General features: G+C 55.0%; 1 protein-coding gene across 5 annotated transcripts in view; it reads right to left on the minus strand.

Moving 5' to 3' along the window:
- Nucleotides 1-2,210: 2,210 nt before the first annotated feature.
- The window catches only part of TBC1D9B (TBC1 domain family member 9B), a 42,718-nt gene continuing 23,024 nt past the window's right edge, over nt 2,211-21,904 (minus strand). For 3 of the 5 annotated variants that reach the window (XM_036450184.2, XM_036450185.2, XM_036450188.2), the window contains 15 exons: nt 15,494-15,655; nt 15,064-15,214; nt 14,526-14,740; nt 13,072-13,189; nt 11,966-12,251; nt 10,559-10,688; nt 10,340-10,438; nt 9,595-9,663; nt 8,634-8,874; nt 8,325-8,390; nt 7,303-7,374; nt 7,061-7,111; nt 5,270-5,332; nt 4,631-4,737; nt 2,211-3,563 (listed from right to left, as the gene is read on the minus strand). In XM_036450184.2, coding sequence (XP_036306077.1) covers nt 2,877-3,563; nt 4,631-4,737; nt 5,270-5,332; nt 7,061-7,111; nt 7,303-7,374; nt 8,325-8,390; nt 8,634-8,874; nt 9,595-9,663; nt 10,340-10,438; nt 10,559-10,688; nt 11,966-12,251; nt 13,072-13,189; nt 14,526-14,740; nt 15,064-15,214; nt 15,494-15,655 — 2,517 coding nt within the window. In that variant the 3' untranslated portion in view covers nt 2,211-2,876. The remainder of the gene's footprint in view (nt 3,564-4,630; nt 4,738-5,269; nt 5,333-7,060; nt 7,112-7,302; nt 7,375-8,324; nt 8,391-8,633; nt 8,875-9,594; nt 9,664-10,339; nt 10,439-10,558; nt 10,689-11,965; nt 12,252-13,071; nt 13,190-14,525; nt 14,741-15,063; nt 15,215-15,493; nt 15,656-21,904) is intronic. The other 2 variants (XM_036450187.2, XM_036450186.2) reach the window with 1 other exon arrangement.

Below are 21,904 nucleotides of genomic sequence, written 5' to 3' on the forward strand. Positions count from 1 at the left end.
GTGTCTGTGCAGCATTCACTTATTCTGCTGCCATTTTTAATCTCTGCAGGCTAGCATTTGGATTAATAAGGCCTTTCTTTTAGAGAAGCTTTTAGTTGTGAAAGTTTTAAATACTGTTCTGATTGTTAAGAATTTTGAGTATCCATTCGTTTATGGATAATAAAGAACATTATAAACTGATGAACCAAAAGATATAGAGACAGTAAAGCAACAAGCAGACTGTCAAATTACATCGGGGAGGGTAGGGAGATCTGGGAGAGATAAGAGATCAACCAAAGGACTTGTATACATGCATATAAGCACAACCAATGGACACAAAACTCTGGGGAGGGAGGGTATGTATGGGGGGGCAATGGTAAAATATGTACTCAGATAATAATTTAATAAAAAATAAGTAAAAAAGTAAAATAAAAAAAAGAATTTTGAGTATCAATTCAGGTTGAATGATAGGTGTAAGTACTATTGTTTACATTTTTGTACATTCCGTTAAACCTGCTGAAAGCTTGCAAACCTCGGTATATCTCTCTTTCGGATGTTATTTTAAGGTGTTTATTTAAAAAAAATGACTCAGAAAAACCTTTGCCTTTCCCCTGAAGTGCCTGCTCCAGAGAGGGCGCTGTCATCACAGATAGCGAGCTTCATGTGTGTGATGGACAGGGAGGAACCAGCAACGCCCTTGATCGAAGTCCTCTCTGTGCCGTTGTTAAAGGCGGCACAGCCAACATTTGCTTACCAAACATTTGCTTCTCCATCTCTGTTTTGAAGTCCCAAACCACGACCCACCCCCTTGCTCCTTAGCTCAAGGTGGCATATCAACCTCAACTGCCTGAGTTGTCCTGGGCCTCATATTCCTCTGTACATATGTAATTAAATTTAGTTGTTTCCTACTGTTAATATGTCTCTTGCTAAATTATTAGACCAGCCAGGAAATTTCCCCATCCTACAATATGGAAAGGCTAGATTTCTCTTTTATATTCTTCTTTGGTATATTCTAAAATTTATACTTCTCCATGGTATATAAAAATTTATCCTAATTTCCAGTTATTTAAATCTTCCTAATTGATTACAGTCAATTTAAGACTGAACTGTAAATTAAAACAAGTAAATTTTATGGTAAATTATGTCCCAATAAAACTGTAATATTAGATTTTAAAAATTCGTTCAATATTTATTGAACTGTGAATGTTGCAAACACGGTTGAAACCTAAGACTCACGCACTGGATCCCCCCCTCGGCTCCTCCTTGGGAAAGAAGCCTGGAGCAGGACCCACCCAAACACTAGAGGGGGGACAGGGAGACATGGGGAGTGCAGGCAGGGAGATGGCGATGTCGGGCCAGGGCCAGTGTGCAATGCGAGGTTCCGGGACACACCAGAGCGTCCATCTGCTGGGCAGCCGCAGAACACCAGGAAAAGACTGGCCGTTCAGTCCATCCTATCAAGCGTCTGCCCAGAGGGGCTGGGCCAAGGTCACAGGGCTCCGCCTTCAGGGCGGCTGTGATGGCGGCCACCAGCATCAGAAACTTGCTCTGTGTCCTCGTAGCCATCACCTCTCTTCTTAGAGTGAGACAACGTCCCTGCTACCATTACTTCAAAGACCCCAGTAACCTGGGGAGTGCCCTCGCCAGAGATGTCCAGGCGTCCAGGGACCTCATCTTCTAACTTCTTGAGCTGAAGATACTTGGGTGGCTCTGAGCCGGGGACCCCTGCACGCTGCACTGTGGGCGGTGCCACCTCCTGGTGTGGGCTCAGGATCTGTGCCCCGTGCGGACCCGTGCTGCAAGGCCTTCAATATTAGATTTTTTTAAAAGCGGTATCTTCTAAAAGAGCTACTGTGTGTGCGTGTGTGTGTGTGTGTGTGTGCGTGTGTGTGTGTGTAACATTGGACACCGATGATCAGCTCCCGATGCAAAGCAAGAGGGCGCTTGTGGCTCAGCCTGTTCCCTGTAGCCCCCAGCCTGCTTCCGGCACCCAGGCCCAGACTGCTCACATGTGTGGAGCAGAGCTCGGGGCTCCGTCACAGGTCACCAGTGGCCCTGCTCAGCTCAGCCTTCGTCACACCTTCTGTGTCCCCATCTCCCGGGGAGCCTGGAACCCACCCTGCGGGGACTGTCTGGAACGTCTGGGAGGCAGCCCGAGGTGGAGAAGCCAGGAGCCCCAAGCAGTGGCCAAGAGCCACCTCCAGGCTCCTGTTCACAGCATGGTTGTTTTTAAAAATATGTTTTTATTGATTTTAGAGAGAGGGAGAGAAACATCCATCGGCTGCCTCTTGCATGCCCTTCCTGGGGATCAGGTCCACAACCTGGCAGGTTCCCTGACAGGAAGTTGAACCTGGGACCTTCTGGTGCATGGGGCAATGCTCAGCCACTGAGCCTACCGGCCAGGGCCACCGCGTGGTTTTAGTTCTCCCAGGGACTCATTAAGGCATTAAACACTGTGATTGTTAGCTAACGGGAAAGAACACAAGGAAATGCGTCAGGACCCGAGGAATGCGTTTAAGGTTAACGGTGAGGATGACGAGCTGAAGGAACATTTAGGATACGCCTGCATGGCACCCAGGGTCCCTCAGGGGCTCCTGGAGAGCTACCACTGGTGCCGACAGGCAGGTCCGTGCAGGAGAGCCTGTGGGGGGAGGCTCCGTGTGGCCTGGCTGTGGCACAGGGGGAGGCACTGGCAGGCAGAGGCAGGCAGGAGGCTCTGGCACGCTGCGGGCCCACTGGGCCCAGGGTTGGAAGAGGGCGGGGAGCCCCTGCCTGGCCCCCGCTGCGGCTGTCCAGCCTTCTTTCCCTCTACAGTTCACTGCTTCCGGGGAGAAGGGGAGGGTGTGCTTAGGGAGAAACCAGACCGGAGGGAAGGAGTCAGCCCCCACTCGCAGTGTTCAGCTGGAAACCCCAGAATGCTCATGGTCACTGGAGGAGCTGAACTGCCTCTCCACTTTCCTTTGGTCCTTGATCTTGAGTCCAATGTCCATCTTCTTCTCAAAGAAGTTCACCAGCACAGACTCGGTCAGGATGGAGGCCAGGATCTGCTCGAAGGAGATGCTCCAGTCGGCGTCCACGGAACCCCCGCTGCGGCTGGGGGCCACGGGGCTGCGGGCCTCCCCGCCCACCAGCACAGTGTCGTCGGCCAGGTCCTCACACTGCAGGGAGCCTGTGCTGACCACCGAGTAGGAGGACATGGACATGTCGTCTTTGGTTTCGTCATCGGACAGACGCTGGGAGGGGGAGCCCAGGCCCTCGCCACCGCCCCCTTCGCCCACCACCTGGCTCTCCTGCGGTGCTTTCCCAAGTTGGGTGTCTCCACCAGCTTTGGCCTGGGGGTCGCCCACAGCTGGTGGCTGGAGCTCCCGGGCAGGGTCCTGCGGGGGGTCGGGGGCTGGGGGCTGGTCCTTCCCGGGGGCACCGTCCGGGGACTTCCTGCCGGGCTGCGCCGAGAACCTCTTCCCCACCTCCCCAATGTGCAGCAGCAGGCTGGCCACGGTGGCGATGGCGTGGTACAAGTCCTGCTCCATGGAGTCTTCACTAAACATGTTGTACAGCGTCTTGCACAGCTCAATGAACTGTTCCTTTTAGAGGAAAAGCAGAACAAGGGCAGGGAGGTGGTGGGAGACAGGTCAGTCTGCCAGCACTGGTCACCTACCACCTGCCTGTGGGGCCAGGCCAGCCTCAACAATGAGGTCGGGGAGGGAGGGTGGCTTAGAGGGCTGTCTCCAGCTCCTTCTAGCACAGAGAGCCGCCTGGAGCCTCTCGGTCGTGTCCTCTGTTAGCAGAGATGGACCTTTTCCTATCGCGATTCTCTGGACCCAGTGACTACACGGATTTCCTCTCTGTGTTTTGGAGCCACCTCAGCTTTTTATGTCTTTAATCAGAGTGACTTCCGCTCCTGACAGAGCCCTTTAGAGGGTGGTGACAAGGCCAGTGCGGCCTGGTCAGTGAGGGGAACGGGGTTGGGTCCCCGGTCCTGAGATCACACATGATGCTTCCTGCCTGCGGATGTGAGTGCCTCGCTGCAGGGAGCTCCTTTGGGCAGAGCAGGGCCCCGTCGGGCTGGTGTGGCTCAGTGGTTGAGCGTCATGGTTCGATTCCCGGCCAGGGCACAAGCCGGGACTGCAGGCTCGATCCCCGTGTGGGGCATGCGGGAGGCAGCCAATTGATGCTTCTCTTTCATTAATGTTTCTCTCTCTCCCTCTCCTTTCCTCTCAGAAATAAACACAAACAATTAAAAAAAAATGCTTTTGGTTGCATGTCTGTGGTCCTGGCCTTGAGAACTTCACCAAGACTTCAGGCCCCGAACCTAGAGACCAGCAAACCCCCGGGGCCTGTGCACAGAGCACGTGGCCGGCAGCGGGGGCGCTGTGCCTCTCCTGGGAGGCAGTGGTCAGTCTCTGCTCCTCAGAGGCCCACCTTCCCCAGAGCCTTCTGGTTCATGGCTCCCGAGTGACCTGAACAAGCTGTCCCATGACACGGCCCCACGCCCACCACCTGCCCCTTGTCCTTCCGGAATCCTCCCTGCCACCTGACCAGCAGGACCCAGAGGCAGAGAGAAACCCCTCTGGGGGGCGGTGGGAGGCCCGGCTCAGCCACTCACGCAGCGTCTGCTGCAGGGTCGGGGCTGGGGTGGGGGTGGGGCTACCTGGTTCATCTTGGGAAGGTCCTTAATGGTCTCCTTCTGAGCCTCCTTCTCCTTGGCCCACATCTGAAGGTAGTGCCGGTAGTCAGGAGGGCTGGTCCCCTTCTCCTCTGTGAGTTGAAGAAAAAATTAAACTCCATCTATCAAATGGTCAGGGCTGGGGCTGGTAGCAGGGAATGAGCGGGTTAGGGTGTGGTCTGGCACGGAGTTACCTGGGCCCTTTTACAAACATTCCAGCACTGGGGAAGGGAAAGAACACTGCAGAACACTCAGGGGTCTCCCCTGGGTTATGCTAACGTAGGTTTGAGCTAAATTGTTTAAGATGAACCAACCTGGATGGTGATGGGACCACGGGAGGCTGGAATGTGGGCAGCATGAGGAGTTTCTGGCAGAAAGCGGCCCCCGGGAGGAGGAGGAGGTGGTGACAGCAGGGGGTGTGGGGGGTGGGGATGTGTTCACAGCTACAAGAAGATTCAGACCTGGGGCTGACGTGTGCAGGGCCTCCCTCACATCCCACCCTTTCCACAGGGAGAGCCTTGGCATCAGGCAGGGCTTGCCATGTTCCTGAGGGGCCTTCCCGGAGTGACAGGGCGCGGCCCCTGGCCCCGGGCTCCACAGCCGCGGGGAGCCGCCTGTACACACCTCCTCTCTTTCCCTGGGCGTCCTCGTTCCCAGCTCCCTCTCCCTCCTCCTGCTGCAGGGCTTCTGGACGACCGAGAAAAGAACACAGAGCATTCTTCTGTCACGCCCCACGCTGAGGTCCGCGAGCGCTCGGCTCGTCCGCGGTCTCCTGCAGAAGCAAGCGTGGCCCCGGGGCAGGCGCTGCTCTGCTCTCTGCACTGGCCCCCGGCTGGCAGCACGGGCACTGCTCCTCTCCACCTGGCTACATGCAACCCCGGAGCCACCCAGCCCGCACTGCCCGTCTTTCAAAGGAATAGAAATCGCACCATTCAGCGTTCAAGTGAACGATGGTGCACATTAGGGAGACAAACTCCGAGAACTAATTTCTGTGGTCTCTGCTGAAAAGCTCAAACTGAGGGGGCCTTAATTAGCAATCCACCGCCGCACCAGCCGAGGATGAAGTTTTAAATATGGCTCAGCTGTGTATTTCTTCTTTTTTTAATCCTCTCCTGGAGAGACGTTTTCCATTGATTTTTAGAGAGGGTGGAAGGAAGGGAGTGAGTGGTGAGAGAGAGACATCGATGTGAGGCACATTGATTGGCCGCCTCCTGCACCCTCTCTAACTGGGCCTGGGGATTAAACTGCTGTGGCTCAGTGGTTGAGTGTTGACCTACAAACCAGGAGGTCACAGTTTGGTTCTCAGTCAGGGCTCATGCCCAGGTTTGGGCTCGATCCCCATTGTGGGGCTATCCCCATTGTGGGGCGTGCAAGAAGCAGCAGATCAATTCCCTCATCATTGACATTCCATCTCTCCCTTCCCTCTCCCTTCCTCTCTGAAAATAAATAAAAATATATTTAAAAAACCCAAACCTGCCGAAACAGGTTTGGCTCAGTGGATAGAGTATCAGCCTGCAGACTGAAAGGTCTCAGTTTGGTTCTGGTCGGGGGCATGTACCTTGGTTGTGGGCACATTCCCAGTGGGGGGTGTGCAGGAGGCAACTGATTGATGTTTCTCTCTCATTGATGTTTCTAGCTCTCTCTCTCTCCCTTCCTCTCTGTAAAAAAATCAAAATATATTTTAAAAAAACGAACAGAAAAACAAAAAACAAAGCCCTATAACCCAGGTATGTATCCGTGTCCTTATCCAGGAATAGAAGCCACGCCCCTTCGGTGAGAGGGCTGATGTTGTAACCACTGAACACACAGATCAGGGCTGCCCTGAGGTGTGATTTCTGTTGGAGGCATTGTCCTTGGTGTGTACTGTTCCCCTCCTCCCCCTGAGGAGTTACAGGGCAGAGTTCTGGTCCTTTGGGTAAGTGTATTATACCCTCCAGCTCGGTGCCAAAGCCCGGGCCCAGAATGCCCCACCATCTGGAGGCCCCAATGGCTTAAGCGCAGCACAGGGACTTAACAATCATATCCACCCCCACAGGGAGGGGTGTGGGACATGAGAAACATTTTCAAGGAAGCACCCACCACCCTCCTCCACTGCCATGCATCCTGCTTGAGCTTTGCCCGGTTGCAATGGCAGCGTTCGTGCTTTTTCCTGTGAGTGAGACAACGGGACACGTTCTGCACATGGCCGTGGAGCTGACGCTCCGGTGCCTGCACAAGGCCCGCCGTGCTGGGTGTGCTCACTGACCGCCATGACGGCACTGGGCTGCGGGTCCTGCTCAGGACTTAGCCACACAGGAGCACCTCTGGGGCCAAAAGCTTGCAGGCCTCCTGGCCGTGCAGGGAACTGTGAGGAAGACAGCGCCAAGGCCTGGAGGCAGCCCAGGGCAGAGGGCACTGCTGCCCCCAGGGACTGACCTTGAGCCTCCCAGGGCAGGTAAAGATCCAGAGCTGAGGCCAGAGGAGATGCTGGAAGGAGAGGGGGAGTGAAGGGCACAGGGAGGGAGGGGGAGGCGAGTCCAGGAAGGCAGAGACAAGAGAAGTGTGTGAGAACACCTTAGGGGTCTGCCCAGAGAGGCAGGCCCCTGGCTTACGAGCACCCCAACAAGGCAGGTCCCCTCCCCGCAGGGCTGCAGTCCTCCTGTCCCAGCTGCACTCACCTTCCGAGGAGCTGTCCTCGGTGAAATAGTGGGCTGCTTCCAGGGCGGACTCGGCCTCCTCTGGGTTCAGGGCTGTGCTCAGAGCGAAAGGAGGGCGAGGGCAGGAGAAACAACGTGACTCCCGTCCTGAGTCCTGACAAGGTGTGCCCTCCACTCCCCGCCCGCCACGGAGCAGTGGTCCTCATGAAGCCGGGTTGTGGTTCTGTTACTTTCTGGACTTCCACGTTGGGTTTGAAATGTAATAGTTGTCACAGGTACAAGTTCAGCCAGTGCAGCTGGAGGTCAGGGAGCGGCCAGCCTTCCTCCCCTGTGCTGGGCCCAGAGGGCCTTCGGGGTGTTTGTGCTCCTGCCAGCGTGTGCAGGGACCACAGTGCACAGGGACACGCTCTCCTCCCATCATGCACCCGGGACACGCGTCCACGTGGGGACATTCTCTGTGGGTGGCCCTGGGGACCCACACGGTTCAGTGGGGCGGACTCTCCCTGTTGTGCGAGGGAGCGCAGCGCGGGTGGCACAGTGTGTGGCACCGGAGCAGTGGCAGGGCCTGGTGGCCATACAACTTCCCTGGAGCCACTGTGGCCTGTGGCCTCACAGGGACAACCAGCCACAGCACAGGCGAGGGCAGCAAACAGCAGGGCTGCCCGCTCTGGCTGCACAGACCGTCTTTAAAACCCCCCTCTGGGCTGACGAAGTGACAGCCTCTGGCAGTGAGTGTGGCACCAGCTCTTCACAAATCCCTCCCGGCAGCGCTGATGGCATGGCCGGCAGCAGGAGGGCGGCTCCACCCAGAGCAGGGTCTGGGGCCGGTGAGAACCTGCCAGCCCAGGCCCCTCGGGGACCCGCCCTGGAGAACTCTCCTTGCAGCCACTCTTGCTACCGCTCAGACCAACTGGCTGTGCCTCAGCACCAGCTCATGGGGAGGGGGGCCCCACTGCTCTTGCCCCCCAGAGGCCTGGGCCTTGGATGCTGCAGGGCCAGCTCTGGACAGTGAGGGCCTTCCCTGGGGATGGGAGGGGGCTCACCTGGGGGCAGGTGCAGCTTGTAGAGCACCTTGAGCTTGTCTGTCAGGTCCCCGTGGTACATCCCGCCTGCGGGGAGAGGCTCCGGTAAGAGGGCTCCTCCCTCCACGCCCGCCCTTTCTCCTGGGCCTCCTCACGCTGACCCCTCCTGCCCTCCGGGAGGGTCCCGGGAGGGACCAGGCCTCCTGCTGCCCCGAGCCCCGCCCTTCTCCGGGGCCCACAGACCCCGCCGTGGCAGCGCCCGGCAGAGGGAGGGAGGAGCCCCACTGGGCCCCCGGGTCTCCAGTGGAAAATGGCCCTGGAGCCACTCACTCATCCCCGTCACGAATTCCTTGAAGTTGATCAGCGAGTCCTTGTTTCGGTCCAGGAGCCGGAACATGCGCCCCGCCAGCACGGGCGTGTGGGCGCCACAGGCCCAGGGCGTCAGGCTGGCGAAGAGTTCCTGGAACTGGCCGGCGTCGATGCGGTACTGCTCCAGGTAGGGCAGGCTGGGGTCCCGACGCACAGCGGTGGGCCTGCTGCTGCCCCAGTACTGGCTCGCCAGGTGCTTGGCCTGCGGGCACAGCGGGTGAGATGGTGGTCCACGTGCCCACCCCCTCCTCCAGCCAGGGCTGCAGAGGCCCGGGTGGTGAGCGCCGAGCTGCAGGCCTCCCCGGACCTCCAGCCCTGTTCACAGGTGTGGGTGCGAGGACAGGTCACGCTGGGCCATGGTGGGCGAGGGGCAGTGCCCTAAGGCCACAGCACAGCGGCCACCTCAGGGGCTGAGCCAGAGGCAGCCGAGGGCCGAAGGGAAATGACCGGAACCGACCAGTGTGGCCTTCACCCTTTCCCTTTGCCTGTTAACAGCACCCGGAGTTTCCCTGGAAAGCCCCTGCCCCAGCCTCAAGCAATGGGGCAGGCAGATGGCCCTTCTGACCCAGCAACACTCCTACAGCCACAGCACCCTGAGCCCTTCGCCAGAACCACTTGGAAGGAAACATTTCTCCCAGTGCGGTGACTGAGCAGGGGGCGGCGCTGCTGACAGCCCTGCCACTGCTCACACCGGAGAGCGGCCCGGAGGCGGCGGGCTGGGGGAGCCTGACAGCAGGGCGCCTGCACCCTGCCATGCCCAGGCTTCGTCACACAAGCCAAGCATCCCCTCTCGGTGTACGCCGGCGAGTGGGTCTCTGACGCTTAAGATCATGTCCTGCCTAAACTCCAAGGACTTCACTGCATCTGAGGATGCATCCGGGGGACAGGACGGGGCTGGGGGCTGCCCTTGCTCTGGCTTCACCTTAAACACCACGTACAGGTCCTCCAGCTCTTCAACTGAGAAACCGATGTCCCCAGGGATAGCCCGGACCTAGGAGGAGAGAGAAACGAGTGAGTGACAGCTTCTCAAGTGCCTGCCACGGAGAAGGCAAGATGCTGAGACCCCGGTGGGTGGGGAGGAAACAGAACCCTGTGTGGTGCTGCCCGCTGGAGGCAGTCCATTCAGGAGGAGGGTGTGGTCCGCCTGCTTCCCTCCACACCATCTGCCACGCAGTCACACTCCCTCCTGGGGGTACCGGGGAGCTTTCTGTCCTCAATGCCCGGCCAAGGACATAGGGCGAGGGGCAGGTATCTCTGGGTCCCTGGGCAGACTCTGACACTGGCTCTCTGGAAATTGTTCTAGAACTTCTCAGTAAATTCTCCCTCTAGAGATGAGGGAACAAAGGCTTATAGCAGACCTCCGGTGGGCTGGGTGGGTGGAGGGTGGCTGAGTGTCACTACCCAGAGGCAGGGGCACTGCCAGGCGAGTGCTCAGCACAGGGTAAGATCGAGTTTGGCCTGTGGACACTGGGTGTCAGACAAGTTTCCCAGTGACCAACCCACGAGCAGGAAGCAGTGACTGGCACGTGCGCCCTGGTGCCAGTCCCACGCGAGGCAGCCTGGGGAACCGCGCCTGCCCGCCCTGAGGGGAGGACTGAGGCAGCACTGCAGGAGCACCCACATGGGTACCACCCCACCTCCACCCCCCGCAGCCTGGGCCATCATACCACACTCCTCTTGGCCGTGTCCTCCAAGGACTGGATCACTTTCAGCCTCTGTTTAAACCTCATCTGTTCGATGTCGTCGGCCCGCAGGCTGCCGAACTTCTATGGGCCAAGGGTGACTCAGTGAGGTGAGGACACGGAGCAGAGGGCCACCACTGCTGGGCCACCCGCACCACAGGGACCAAATGAATGGCCTGGCCAACCATGCCGGCCAGTGCTGACCTCATAGGACACTTTGAGGAGGTCAAAGATGTCCACCTCTTCAGGAGGGTCATCTCCACTGGTCAGCAGGGCGTGCAGGTGTGGGATGGGCGGAGAAACACTCTGCTTATTGACCACATTATCCAGGTATCTGGAGGGATTGAAGGACAGAAGTCTAGACCGCTAACAGGCGACAGTGTGTGGAGGGACTTAATTTGCAGCCTCCCAATTAATGAAGGAGCTGCTGCGGGCTGGCATCCTGCGGGCGGTGGGAGAGGAGCCCTGGCACATCTCCCCTGGAGGCAGTGGAGAGAAGGCCTTGCTCCCTCAAGGCCCGAGGAAGCCAGACCCTCACATCTTGGAGGCGCTTTGTCATTGGAAGGATGTGCTCCCTCCCTCTGTCCAGCCCTCGGGGACACGGGGACTTGCTGGCCAGGAAGAATCAGGGACCAAAGAACGCCCGGGAGAAAGGCAAAGGGGCCTCGCTGTGGCCGTCTTCGGGACCTGCTTCCCCAAGGACTGCCCTAGGCCAGGGCGTGGCTTTGGCCAGTGGGGGACCTCCCGCCCTTGCTGGGCTGGGCTGACACTCGGGCGGAGAGGGTGCTGATCTATGCCCACAGGTTCCTGTCCCTGAGGCCCAATGTTTTTGGTGTGAGACGGGCGTGAGAACCCTCTCAGACTCTGGCCACTGGCTGCACCTCCCATGGCACCTGGGTTGACGGGCAGTGTCCCAGGCTGTTCTGGGCAGTGGCATTCCAGATGGGCCGGATATGGGCACACGGTCAGCAGGACTGTACAGAGCTCAGGCCGTGAGCTGGAATGAGCCCAGGAGGGGCCTGCATGTACGGGGTCTGAAGGCCAGGCTGGGGGACTCAGCTTCTTTGTACAGAGATCCACCAGGGGTACAGGGAGCCCCTAGGTCCAGGGGAGAGACGGTGAGATTCTGATCAGCAAGATCCCTGAGGGATGGCGAGGGTGAGAGGGGAGCAGGGAGAACCACGATGAGGCAGGCACGGGGCCTGAGGCAGGAGTGTCGTGGCCGGAGGGAGGGCTGATCCTCCAGTGTGCCTGTGAGGACGAGCGTGGGGACTGGAGAGAAGGAGGACGCCAGGACCACTTTCGGCGATCACAGCAGGCCCACGTGAGCCCTCGGGCTGGGGATGGGGGATGATGCTGCTGGGCTAAGGGAGGCACAAGCAGGAGGCCCTTCTCCGCCCCCCAATAGGCCCTCCCACCCAACGTGCTTGGGCCAACCCGTTTTATCTTCTCCAGGTGACGATCGCTACCCTATGCCACTCATCTCCCATGAGAAAGGAGGCGCCAGCCCCCTCTGGAGTGCCCTGACTAGCCCTGGTTGGGAGGTGAGGAGTGCCCGGGGCCGAGGAAGGGCGGGCTCTCCAGCAGAAGGGAGGCCACTCGGCCGGTCACCTGCCCAGGATGGTCATGGCCTCGCCTTCATCGCTGCAGTCCAGCAGCTGGACCACGTTGGCATCCAGGATGGCCAAGGCCAGCTGCAGGACCACCTTGATGCCCTCGTAGAAGAAGCAGTCGACAATGACCACGGCGCTCTCGAAGGGCATGACGCTGAGGAAGAGGGTGAGGAACCAGGAGAGCGAGATGCTGGCGATTACCCCGAGGTCTTGCATCTTCTCAGAGAGCTGGGGCAGGAAGTCTCTCGCGAGCTCTTCGAAGATCCCTTGGTCCACCAGGGCCCCTAGTGAGAGCACGAAGAAGTGTACGTGAGCCCTGCCCGCTGGCTCTGGTGGCCCGTGTGGGACCCCAGGGCCTAAGGGGCAGGAAGCCCAAGGGTCCCTGGCCAGCTCCGCCAACACAACAGCAAAGTGGAGAGCCACATGCAGGCGGGCCCGGCTGTCTCCCCAGATTTCCTGTGATTCCCCAGGAGTGGCTGCAGGAAGGGACATTACATATTTGGTGGTTTAAAATAATCATTTCTTCCATTATACTGGGGATTTTTTCCTGGGTAAGTAACAGTGATCTTGGTGGCTTGTGTGTGTACCTGCCTTGGAGCTGGTGAACAGATATGATTCTAAAGGACCCCGAGAGCAGAGACCCCTGAAACAAATGGTAGGGGAAGAACATTTTGAAAGAACAGACATACATCACAAAACACACTGGCCAGTGCACTTCCACTACTGACACAGAACCCCCGCCGAGTTCGTGAGGGCCGGGCTGGGTAAGAGGTGCCCGGTTCGCTGTACACTCTAGTTGTGGGCTGGAAGCTGTCCACAGTAAAAGAGTTTAGGAAGAGTTAGATGCTTCGGAATTTAGGCACCAAACTGACTTGGAAAAACCACAATCTGCATGGCCTGCTCTTCCTGCAGCCCTCCTGGGGCGTCTGCGGCAATCTGACTGCATGGTTCTCCACTTTGCAGCGTCCTGGTTTGTCCAGTGGGGGGCTGTCTTCAGCCTGCAGCATGGCCGAGGCCTCCGAGGGCTCCCGTGAAGGACATGCTGGGCAGGGAGCCAGGTCCAGGGAGGCCCTACCCTAGAGCCAGCAGGCGGCAGGCACTCACCCACCACCCTGGTGTTGTAGTAGTCGGGCAGCATTCGCTCGCAGAGGGCCACCAGCAGCCAGAAGGCCTCCTCCTCGCTGCCATACAGCAGGAGCACTGAGGTGACGATGTTCATGGCCTGTGGGCACAGAGACGGTGAAGGAGGCTCCAGAGCTGGACGCCAAGGAAAACTGTCCATTCCCCAAAGGATGTGGCACTACAATCAAGTTTGGCAACAACAAACCATCCCACTGGTCTATGTATAATTTGTCAAAAGTAATTTGCAGGAAATCAACTTGACAAAAACAGTCAGCCAAGTCCCTCAAACTGGGCAGCAGGCACTTGGAAAACTGAGAAGGCAGACATGAGCACATGGCACTTTTTGGGTGGCATCCGGTGTCGGAGGTGTGTGAGTACAGGTGGACGTGTAAGTGAGCTGTGTGCCAGGCTCCATGCCTGCAGGGAGACTGGAACCCGCACAGCTTCAGTGGTGACATATTGGCTTAAAAATTACTTAAAGCTACCGTACTGGCTTCCCCTGCCCCGGTGAAATTCATGCAGAACACTGGCCCTACAGAAAGTGATTTTTGGGGACTTGGCCTGCTTTTCTGAAGTCCAGGAGCAAGCTATGGGAAACAGGAAGCCATCTGACCTGGCCAGAAAAATGCCCAGTAGATTTACAATAAAATTCTGCCAGAAATACAAATCAAAGCTTCAATGAGAAGACACCTCATACCATTAGGATGGCTGTTACCAGAAACACAGAAAATAACAAGGATGAAGATGAGGGGAAACTGGAAGCCTTGAGCATTGCTGGTGGGAATGTAAATGATGTAACTTCTGTGAAAATGCTACGGCAATTCCTAAATTATTTAAATATAGAATTATTATATGACTGGCACTTCCACTTCTGGGTAAACAACGTAACTGGAAGCAGGGACTGGAACAGATACTGTCACTCAGTTCATAGCAGCATATTCACAACAGCCAAAGATGAAAGACTCTCTGAGTCCACTTAACTGAGTCCACAGCTCCTCGGGGAGTCAGATTCACAGAGACAGAACAGTGGTTGCCAGGGGTAACTAGGGGAATTGTTGAAAGAGTTCTGGTGATGGATGGTAATGAAGGTGGCACAAAGATATACTTAATGCCACAGAGTATACACTTAAGAATGAATGGTGAAGGCGGTAAGTTTTATTATGTGTTTTTATCACACACACACACACACACACACACACACACACACACACACATACACACACAATAATCAAATACCCCAGGACCTGTGCCAGAGGCACACAGAAGGTAACAAAACATAGCATGGGGACGAGATGAGCAATTGTTTTTAATTACACCTCGGAGCGGCCCTGCTGAAGTTATTATGTGAGGCCGTCACTCAGGCCCAGGGCCATGGGGACCTGCTCCCGTGAGTGGCTGGTGGGCGATGTTCTCTGGGCCCCTGGCCAGCCCCTTACCTGGCAGTAGCCGATGGTGGGGTTTCGGAAAGCATAGGCGGTCAGCACCCGCCGCAGCGCAGCGATCCCGAGCTCGTTCTGGAAGGCAGGGTGCTCGGGCATGGAGCGGTGCAGGTCTCGCTCAATCTCGTCCGTGGCCAGGGTGTACCTCCCCGTGGACTTCTCCACCAGCTCAGAGTAGTAGCCAGGATGAGTCACCATCTCATTCCAGGCCCCTGTGGAGACACCGCTGGGCTGTCTCCTCCCCTCCTGGACTTCAGGGCAGTGACAGGCAGTTTGGAGATGACAATGTACCACAGAGAAGTGGAACTTTGGTGGGAGTCATGTGGTGGGAGGCAAAGGTTCCCTCGTGACTGCTCCTTATAGGGGGCACCCCACCCAAGTTCCAATGGCTGATCCCCCTCCTCCTGAAACTGTCCAAGTGGCCAAGGGTGTGCATGTGGTCAGAGCCTGTCCCAAGGAAAGGAGGCCTCAGGGGAGTTCCATTTCCAGCCTGTGAAGGTCGGGCAGCTCCTGCCTGGCCACCTCAGGAGCTCACCGGAGAAGAGCAGCCAGAGCTCCCCACGGAGGCCCTCGGGGATGCCCTTCAGCACCAGCTCCCGCGTCTTGGCCGTGCGGTACATGCACACGCCGCGCCCGAACTCAGAGAAGTGGATGTTCCAGGACTCCTCCTTCATCTTCTCCTTGGCCTGGGAAGGCAACGAGGAGCTATGGTGTGACCCCGGTCGCTGGGGCCGGTGGCTCTCCTACCTTCCTCCTCCACTAGCCATGCTGACCGCCTCAGGTTTCCAAGGGCTCGCAGCAAAATGCCGCCAGCTCAGGCTGCAGAGCACGGCACCACCCTCAGGCAGCAGGCACACGGGCCTCCCTGCAGAGGCCTGCGCCCACAGGACCGACATTGCCTGTGGCGGGCCTTAGCCCCCCACGAGTGGGCCTGGCATGGCCACGGAGCCCCGCTCTGAGCTTACCCCTTTGGCCCCCAGGTCCTCCATTGGCGCATTCCTCCGGAAGAGTTTGAGCAGGCCCTGGGAAGCAGTTGGCGCCTCCTGCGCGAGGGAGCTCTGGCAGCCCCCGGAGGATGCGGTGGGGCTGGCGGGCTGCTCGGATGCCTCCTGAGGAGCTGGGGAAGACTGCAAAGTACAGCACAGGGGACACTGAGCCTGCAGCCTCCCATGCGCACTCAGTCACTGCCCGAAGGGGGCAGCCCGGGGTGGGCAGCACCTGGTCCCACCACCTCACCCACCACCTCCACCAAGCCCACCATGCTGGCGGCTTCTCGCTGGGAGCATTCTGGGCCCATCCTGTGAGGCCTTCTCAGTGAGGCCCAGGCCAGGAGAGAAGAAACTCTGAGAAGCCAGCTCGTGTACCCACAGGGCCTGACTGCAGCGCTGGCTTCCCAGGGATTCTGTTCTTATCCCAGCCCCAACTGGCCCCAGAGATGGCTGTTGGTGGCATCTGCCATGACTGTTCCCGGGCCCCTGGCCAGTGATCAGCTCAGGCTGGGCCTTCCAGGAAAGAGCACTAGGGCCCCCACGGAGCACGCGCACCGAGCCATGCAGGAAAGTGGCGCCGAGGCCCAGCCCAGCACAGGACCAAGCCTGACAGCCTTTTCCGAGCGGCGGCCCTCCTGCAGGCGCCCTCCACGACTGTCTGTAAGTAAGTGTCCTTCCTCAGGCTGCCCGCCCACTGCACTCCGGGGCCTGGAGGTTCCAGGGCTCGCCGGCCCATGGGCCTCTCTGCGTTGGCCACTCCTCAGTGGTCTGCTGCAGCTTCAACGAGGCTGCCAGGGGTTAGGGGGCAACGATCAGGGCACAGGCCTAGAACTGGATGCAAGGAGGGGTCCTCGCCCGTGGACTATCGCTACTTCGGGCTACCTCCCTGCATTAGGGGAGGCCCCTGGAGGGCTGGAGGCTCCGCCCCAGGGCAGGAGCCTGTGAATCTGCTTTCCCACTGCACAGATGGCCAACGGCAAGAGAAATGACCCTCGTGGGTTTTGGGAACCTACAGGGGGACGCACATAGGGCTGGCAGGAGGGGGCATCAGGAACACAGGTCTGCAAGGAAGCCCTGAACTTCAGGGTTCCGGCCCTCCACTGCTAATATAGCAAGTAGGTACATTCCTGAATCCCCCTCTCCCCCCAAGGAGAAGCTCTCCTCAGGGAAGCACTGGCATCTTAGCCCCTTTGGGCACAGTGTGGGTGATGCCCGACACTGCCCTTTGCTCCTTGCTCTCCAGACGATATTCTGTCTGTGGGCATCTGACTTCCAGGCGAGCTTGCCACCGTGGGCAATGGCCGGTGCAGGGAGCTTGTCCTCTGGCCCAGAGCCAGTGCCCTCTGGCTCTCCCCTCAGCTCCTGCCCTGAGTGCCACCGACAGAAACAATGCTGCTCTTGGGTGGACACTGGTCACTGGCTCTCTGGAATCCACTTCCACTTCTGCCAGCAGCAGTCCCCGTTTTCATCGGGGGCACATTTCTCTCTGCTCTTTGTGGGTTCTGCTGAGACCTGGGGTGATGACCCCGAGCTAATTAATTAGCATTTCCACTCACAGCCTCAGGGGACTTGGGGTACTGTCACTCAGTGGCCACCAGGACGTGCATTGATGACTCTACAGGGAACATGAGGATAAGACAAGGAGGATGCAGGGGCTTCTACCACCCAGCCTGGGGATGGCACTGCTGGCAGGAACCCATGCTCCGTGGGCAGAGGCCAGCTTTGATGACAGGTGTCCACGGCATGGCCTTCTCGGCTTCGTGGGCCAGTAGCTCCCTCTGCCAGCTCCAGTCTGGGCCGGGGCTTCTGTCCTTGAGTCCTCCTGTCACCTCTGATCCCACCAGCCACCGCGCCACACTCCCCCTTCTCTGTGTCCCCTGCCCGGGGATTCCGCATGTTAAACCCATCAGACTCTACTCTTTCTTTCCTTTTCTTTCTTTCTTTCTTTCTTTTTTTTTTTAAATATATTTTATTGATTTTGTACAGAGAGGGAGAGAGAGGGATAGAGAGTTAGAAACATCGATGAGAGAGAGTCATCGATCAGTTGCCTCTTGCACACCCCCTACTGGGGATATGCCCACAACCAAGGTACATGCCCTTGAACGGAATCGAACCCGGGTCCCTTCAGTCCCCAAGCCGACGCTCTATCCATTGAGCTAAACCGGTCCCGGCCAGACTCTACTCTTTCACTATGTACACAGCGCATACAGTGTATTGTATGTCCCGGTACCACAGTAGGGCAGTTTGTAATAAAAACATTAAAAAGGAGAAAAAGATAATTCTGCTAATTCATATCCACAGCCCCGCTGCCCTGGCTGGTGCTCTGAAATGATTTGGGGGCCACTAAATACTTTTTCACGACAAACTGCTGTTATGGGGTCAAACCCTGGGTTCAAAATAAGACCACAGGAGGCTGATGATTTATTAAAAAAAGCAGGCAAGAATTTATTGAAATATCTGGCCAGGGCAGCCGCAAGAGTACCATACTCAGGCGCCGCTTGAGGGGCAGGTAGTTATTTTTAAAGGTTCTGAGAAGGAAAACCCCCATTCTGTAACAAACTGTTGTTTGGAATTTTCTGCTGTTCTTCCTAGAGGAAGAATGTTGCTTTCTAGTTTGCTTTAACCCATTTGAAGAATGATGAAGATAAACTTAGCTGTCTGACCTTGTAGGCCAGAGACCTACAATCTCTATACCCACAATCTCTATACCATGCCAGGTGCATTTTTTTTTTAAATTGGATAGAACAGCATTGTTTTTGAGGCCAGCATCGAGATAACCACTAAGTATACATAGGGCTGGCTCTTTATTTTTATTTTTATTTTTTATTTATTTTTTAAAAAAAGTTTTTTTAAAAAAGATATATTTTTATTGATTTAAAAAAATATATATTTTATTGATTTTTTACAGAGGAAGGGAGAGAGATAGAGAGCTAGAAACGTCGATGAGAGATAAACATCAACCAGCTGCCTCCCGCACACCCCCCATGGGGGATGTGCCCGCAACCAAGGTACATGCCCTTGACTGGAATCGAACCCAGGACCTTTCAGTTTGCAGGCCGACGCTCTACCACTGAGCCAAACCGGTTTCGGCTTTATTGATTTTTTACAGAGAGGAAAGGAGAGCGATAGAGAGCTAGAAACATCGATGAGAGAGAAACATCGACCAGCTCTTGCACACCCCCTACCGGGGATGTGCCCACAACCAAGTTACATGCCCTTGACTGGAATCAAACCCAGGACCTTTCAGTCCGCAAACCGACGCTCTACCCACTGAGCCAAACCGGTTTTGGCAGGGCTGGCTCTTTAATGAAAAAGAAAGTTCTGCCTGTAACCTTGCCCAGAACTTGAACTCATCCTCCCTAAGCCCATCACGCGATGAACAAAGCAAGTAAGTGAAGGTTGAAGTCAGAATAGTAGGGTTAAAATTCAAACAGTAGTTTTTACCCAAGTATGATTGCTACTGTATTTCACTGCTAGAATCCAGGGGAAGGACCTCGTCCAGACAGTGCCCTGATGCAGAGCTTTACTGGGTGTTTCTGAGAGTCTTGATAGCTAGCGCCCCCTAGCTCCTCCGTCTCCCTCAGCTCCTTAGTGGGTTCTGCATGCAGTGCTGTTCCCTTATCTGGAAAGGAGCCTGAGAAATCTGCTCCCAGGCTCATTGGCTGTTTCTGAGTCACTTGCTGAGGGTTCTGTTCAGTGAGGCATCGCTTTTGGGGGGAGGGAGCTATTTTTTAGTTATTTCTGAACTCTGGCCCTTAAGAGTCCCATCCCTGTCAGAGCAGACTCCCTTTCCTCCCCTCCCTCCCAGCCAGCGCTGATGCCGTGTCTATGCAGGATGCTGTGTCCGTGCGGTGCTCGGACCCCACCACTGCCTCTCCTGGTTTTGTTGAAGAAGCTGTCTGAGGACTTTGCTTTTACTCTTAAAGCTGCTCGGTGTGGTTTTATGAGGACATTTGGTTTTAAAAATTATCAGCACCACCACCTGTACCAGCTGAAGGCCACTTCAGTCAGGCTTTTCTTCCTGTCCTTCCCCTGAGCAGCTCTTATCAAGCCACCAGGACTCTCTCTGCCATCCCCGGCGTCACTTCCAGTTCTCCTTCTCCTTGGCCTTAAACGCCACCCATCCAAAGCGGAATCCTCTCAAAGCTGCTCTTCCTGCATCTCCCCGTCATTTAACGCGGCTCTGCTCCCTCCGCGGCCCAGACAAAGCCGTCAGCTTTGGCCCGTCTGTCTCTGTTCCCACATCTGGCCCATCTGTTCTCAGAACTGCCTTCAGCATATGTCCTGTTAGACAGTAACTCCAAACAATCCCAAAGGAAATAAGAAAGTAATTTCATTTACAATAGCACCAAAAAGGATAAAATACTTAGGAATAAACTTAACCCCGGAGGTGCAAGGCATACACTGAAAAGTAAAAGACACTGCTGAAAGAAATGAAAGAAGACACAAAGAAATGGAAAGACATATGGTATTCATAGACTGGAAAACCTTAAGACTCTTAAGATATCAGTACTACCAAAGTGATCTACAGATTCAATGCAATCGCTATAGCCGAAACTGGTTTGGCTCAGTGGTAGAGTATCGGTCTGTGGACTGAAAGGTCCCAGGTTCGATTCCAGTCAAGGGCATGTACATTGGTTGCAGGCACATCCCCAGTAGGGGGTGTGCAAGAGGCAGATGGTCGATGTCTCTCTCTCATTGACGTTTCTAGCTCTCTATATCTCTCCCTTCCTCTCTGTAAAAAAATCAATAAAATATATTTTTAAAAAAGAAAAAATCAACGCAATCACTATAAAAAAACACAAAAATGACTTTTTTGCAGAAATAGAAAAATATTTTCTAAAATTCATATGGAAACTCAAGGGATCCCAAACAATCAAAAACATCTTGGAAAAAGAATAAAGTTGGAGACCTCAGACTTCCTGATTTAAAAATCTACTATAAAGCTACAGCAGTTAAAATAGTATGGCACTGGCACAGGAAAGACAAATAGACCAATAGGATAGAATTGAGAGCTAAAAAATGAACCATCACATTTATGGTCAAATGATTTCAACAAGGGTGCCAAGACCATCCAATGTGGAGTGACTAGTTTTTTACAACAAATGGTGCTGAAAAACCTGGATATCAAACACAAAACGATGAGGTTGGAGCCTTACCTCACATTATACACAAAGATTAACTCAAAAGGGACAAACACCTCAATGCAAGAGCTTAAATTATAAAACTTTTTAAATAAAACAGAGGAAAAGCTTCATGACATTATTTCTTGGAGGTGACATCAAAAGCACAATAAAAGAAAAATAGATAAATTGAACTATATAAAAATTAAAAACTTATCTACATCAAAGGACATAATCATCAGAATGAGAAGGCAACCCACAGAATGGAAGATCATATTTGAAAATCATATGTTGAGAAGAGGATAATATCTGCAATATATAAAGAAGTTCTAACCCTCAACAACAAAACCAAACAACTCGATTAAAAAAATACCCAATGCTGGCATGGCTCAGTGACTGAGCTTTGGCTTAGAAACTAGAAGCCATGGTCAGGGTACATGCCTGGGTTGCAGACTCAATCCTCAGTACGGGGTGTGCAAGAGGCCACTGATCAATGATTCTCTCATCATTGATGTTTCTTTCTCTCTCTTTCCCTTTTTCTCTGAAATCAATAAAAACATTTTAAAAAATAATAGGCAAAGGACCTGTAAAGGGAGCAGCTATAGGGTAAGCCTTGGACTGACCTGTGACAGAGCCACAAACAAGTCCCAGCTTGGACAGAGTCCTCTTAGCATAATTAAGGTTGACCTTACGACAATCCCTAGATCCTTCCTAGGTAGCTAATGAGCTGTGGGAAGTCAGCAAGTGCTGCCAAAACAAGTGAAACTCACAAGAACACTGTAACTATGCTGACTACTTCCTTGTTTGTCTCTGACTATAAAATAAAACCTCAGCTTACAGGCGGGGTCTTTCTGTGTCCTCATCCAGGCATGGGAGATCCCTGAGCCGCAGCTGTATTCTCTTTGTCTGTCTTTTCTAAATCCTTCATGGCCCTCCCTATGTTTATCCTTGGCCATTCTGGCATGGCACAGACCTGAATAGACATTTTTCTAAAGAGGATATACAATTGGCCAATATGACATAAAAAGATGCTCAACATTGCTAATCATTGGGAAATGTAAATCAAAACCACTGAGATATCACATCACACACGTTAGAATGGTTACTGTAAACAGAACAAAACACCCAGAAAATAACAAGCATTGGCATGGATCAGGAGAAACTGGACCCTTTACACTACTGGTAGGAATGTACATTGGTGCAACTAATGTGGAAGACAGTATGATAATTCTTCAAATAGCAAACACTGAATTACTATTTGACC

Source organism: Pipistrellus kuhlii, unplaced genomic scaffold (assembly GCF_014108245.1).
Source record: "Pipistrellus kuhlii isolate mPipKuh1 unplaced genomic scaffold, mPipKuh1.p scaffold_m20_p_21, whole genome shotgun sequence".
Classification (NCBI taxonomy): domain Eukaryota; kingdom Metazoa; phylum Chordata; class Mammalia; order Chiroptera; family Vespertilionidae; genus Pipistrellus; species Pipistrellus kuhlii.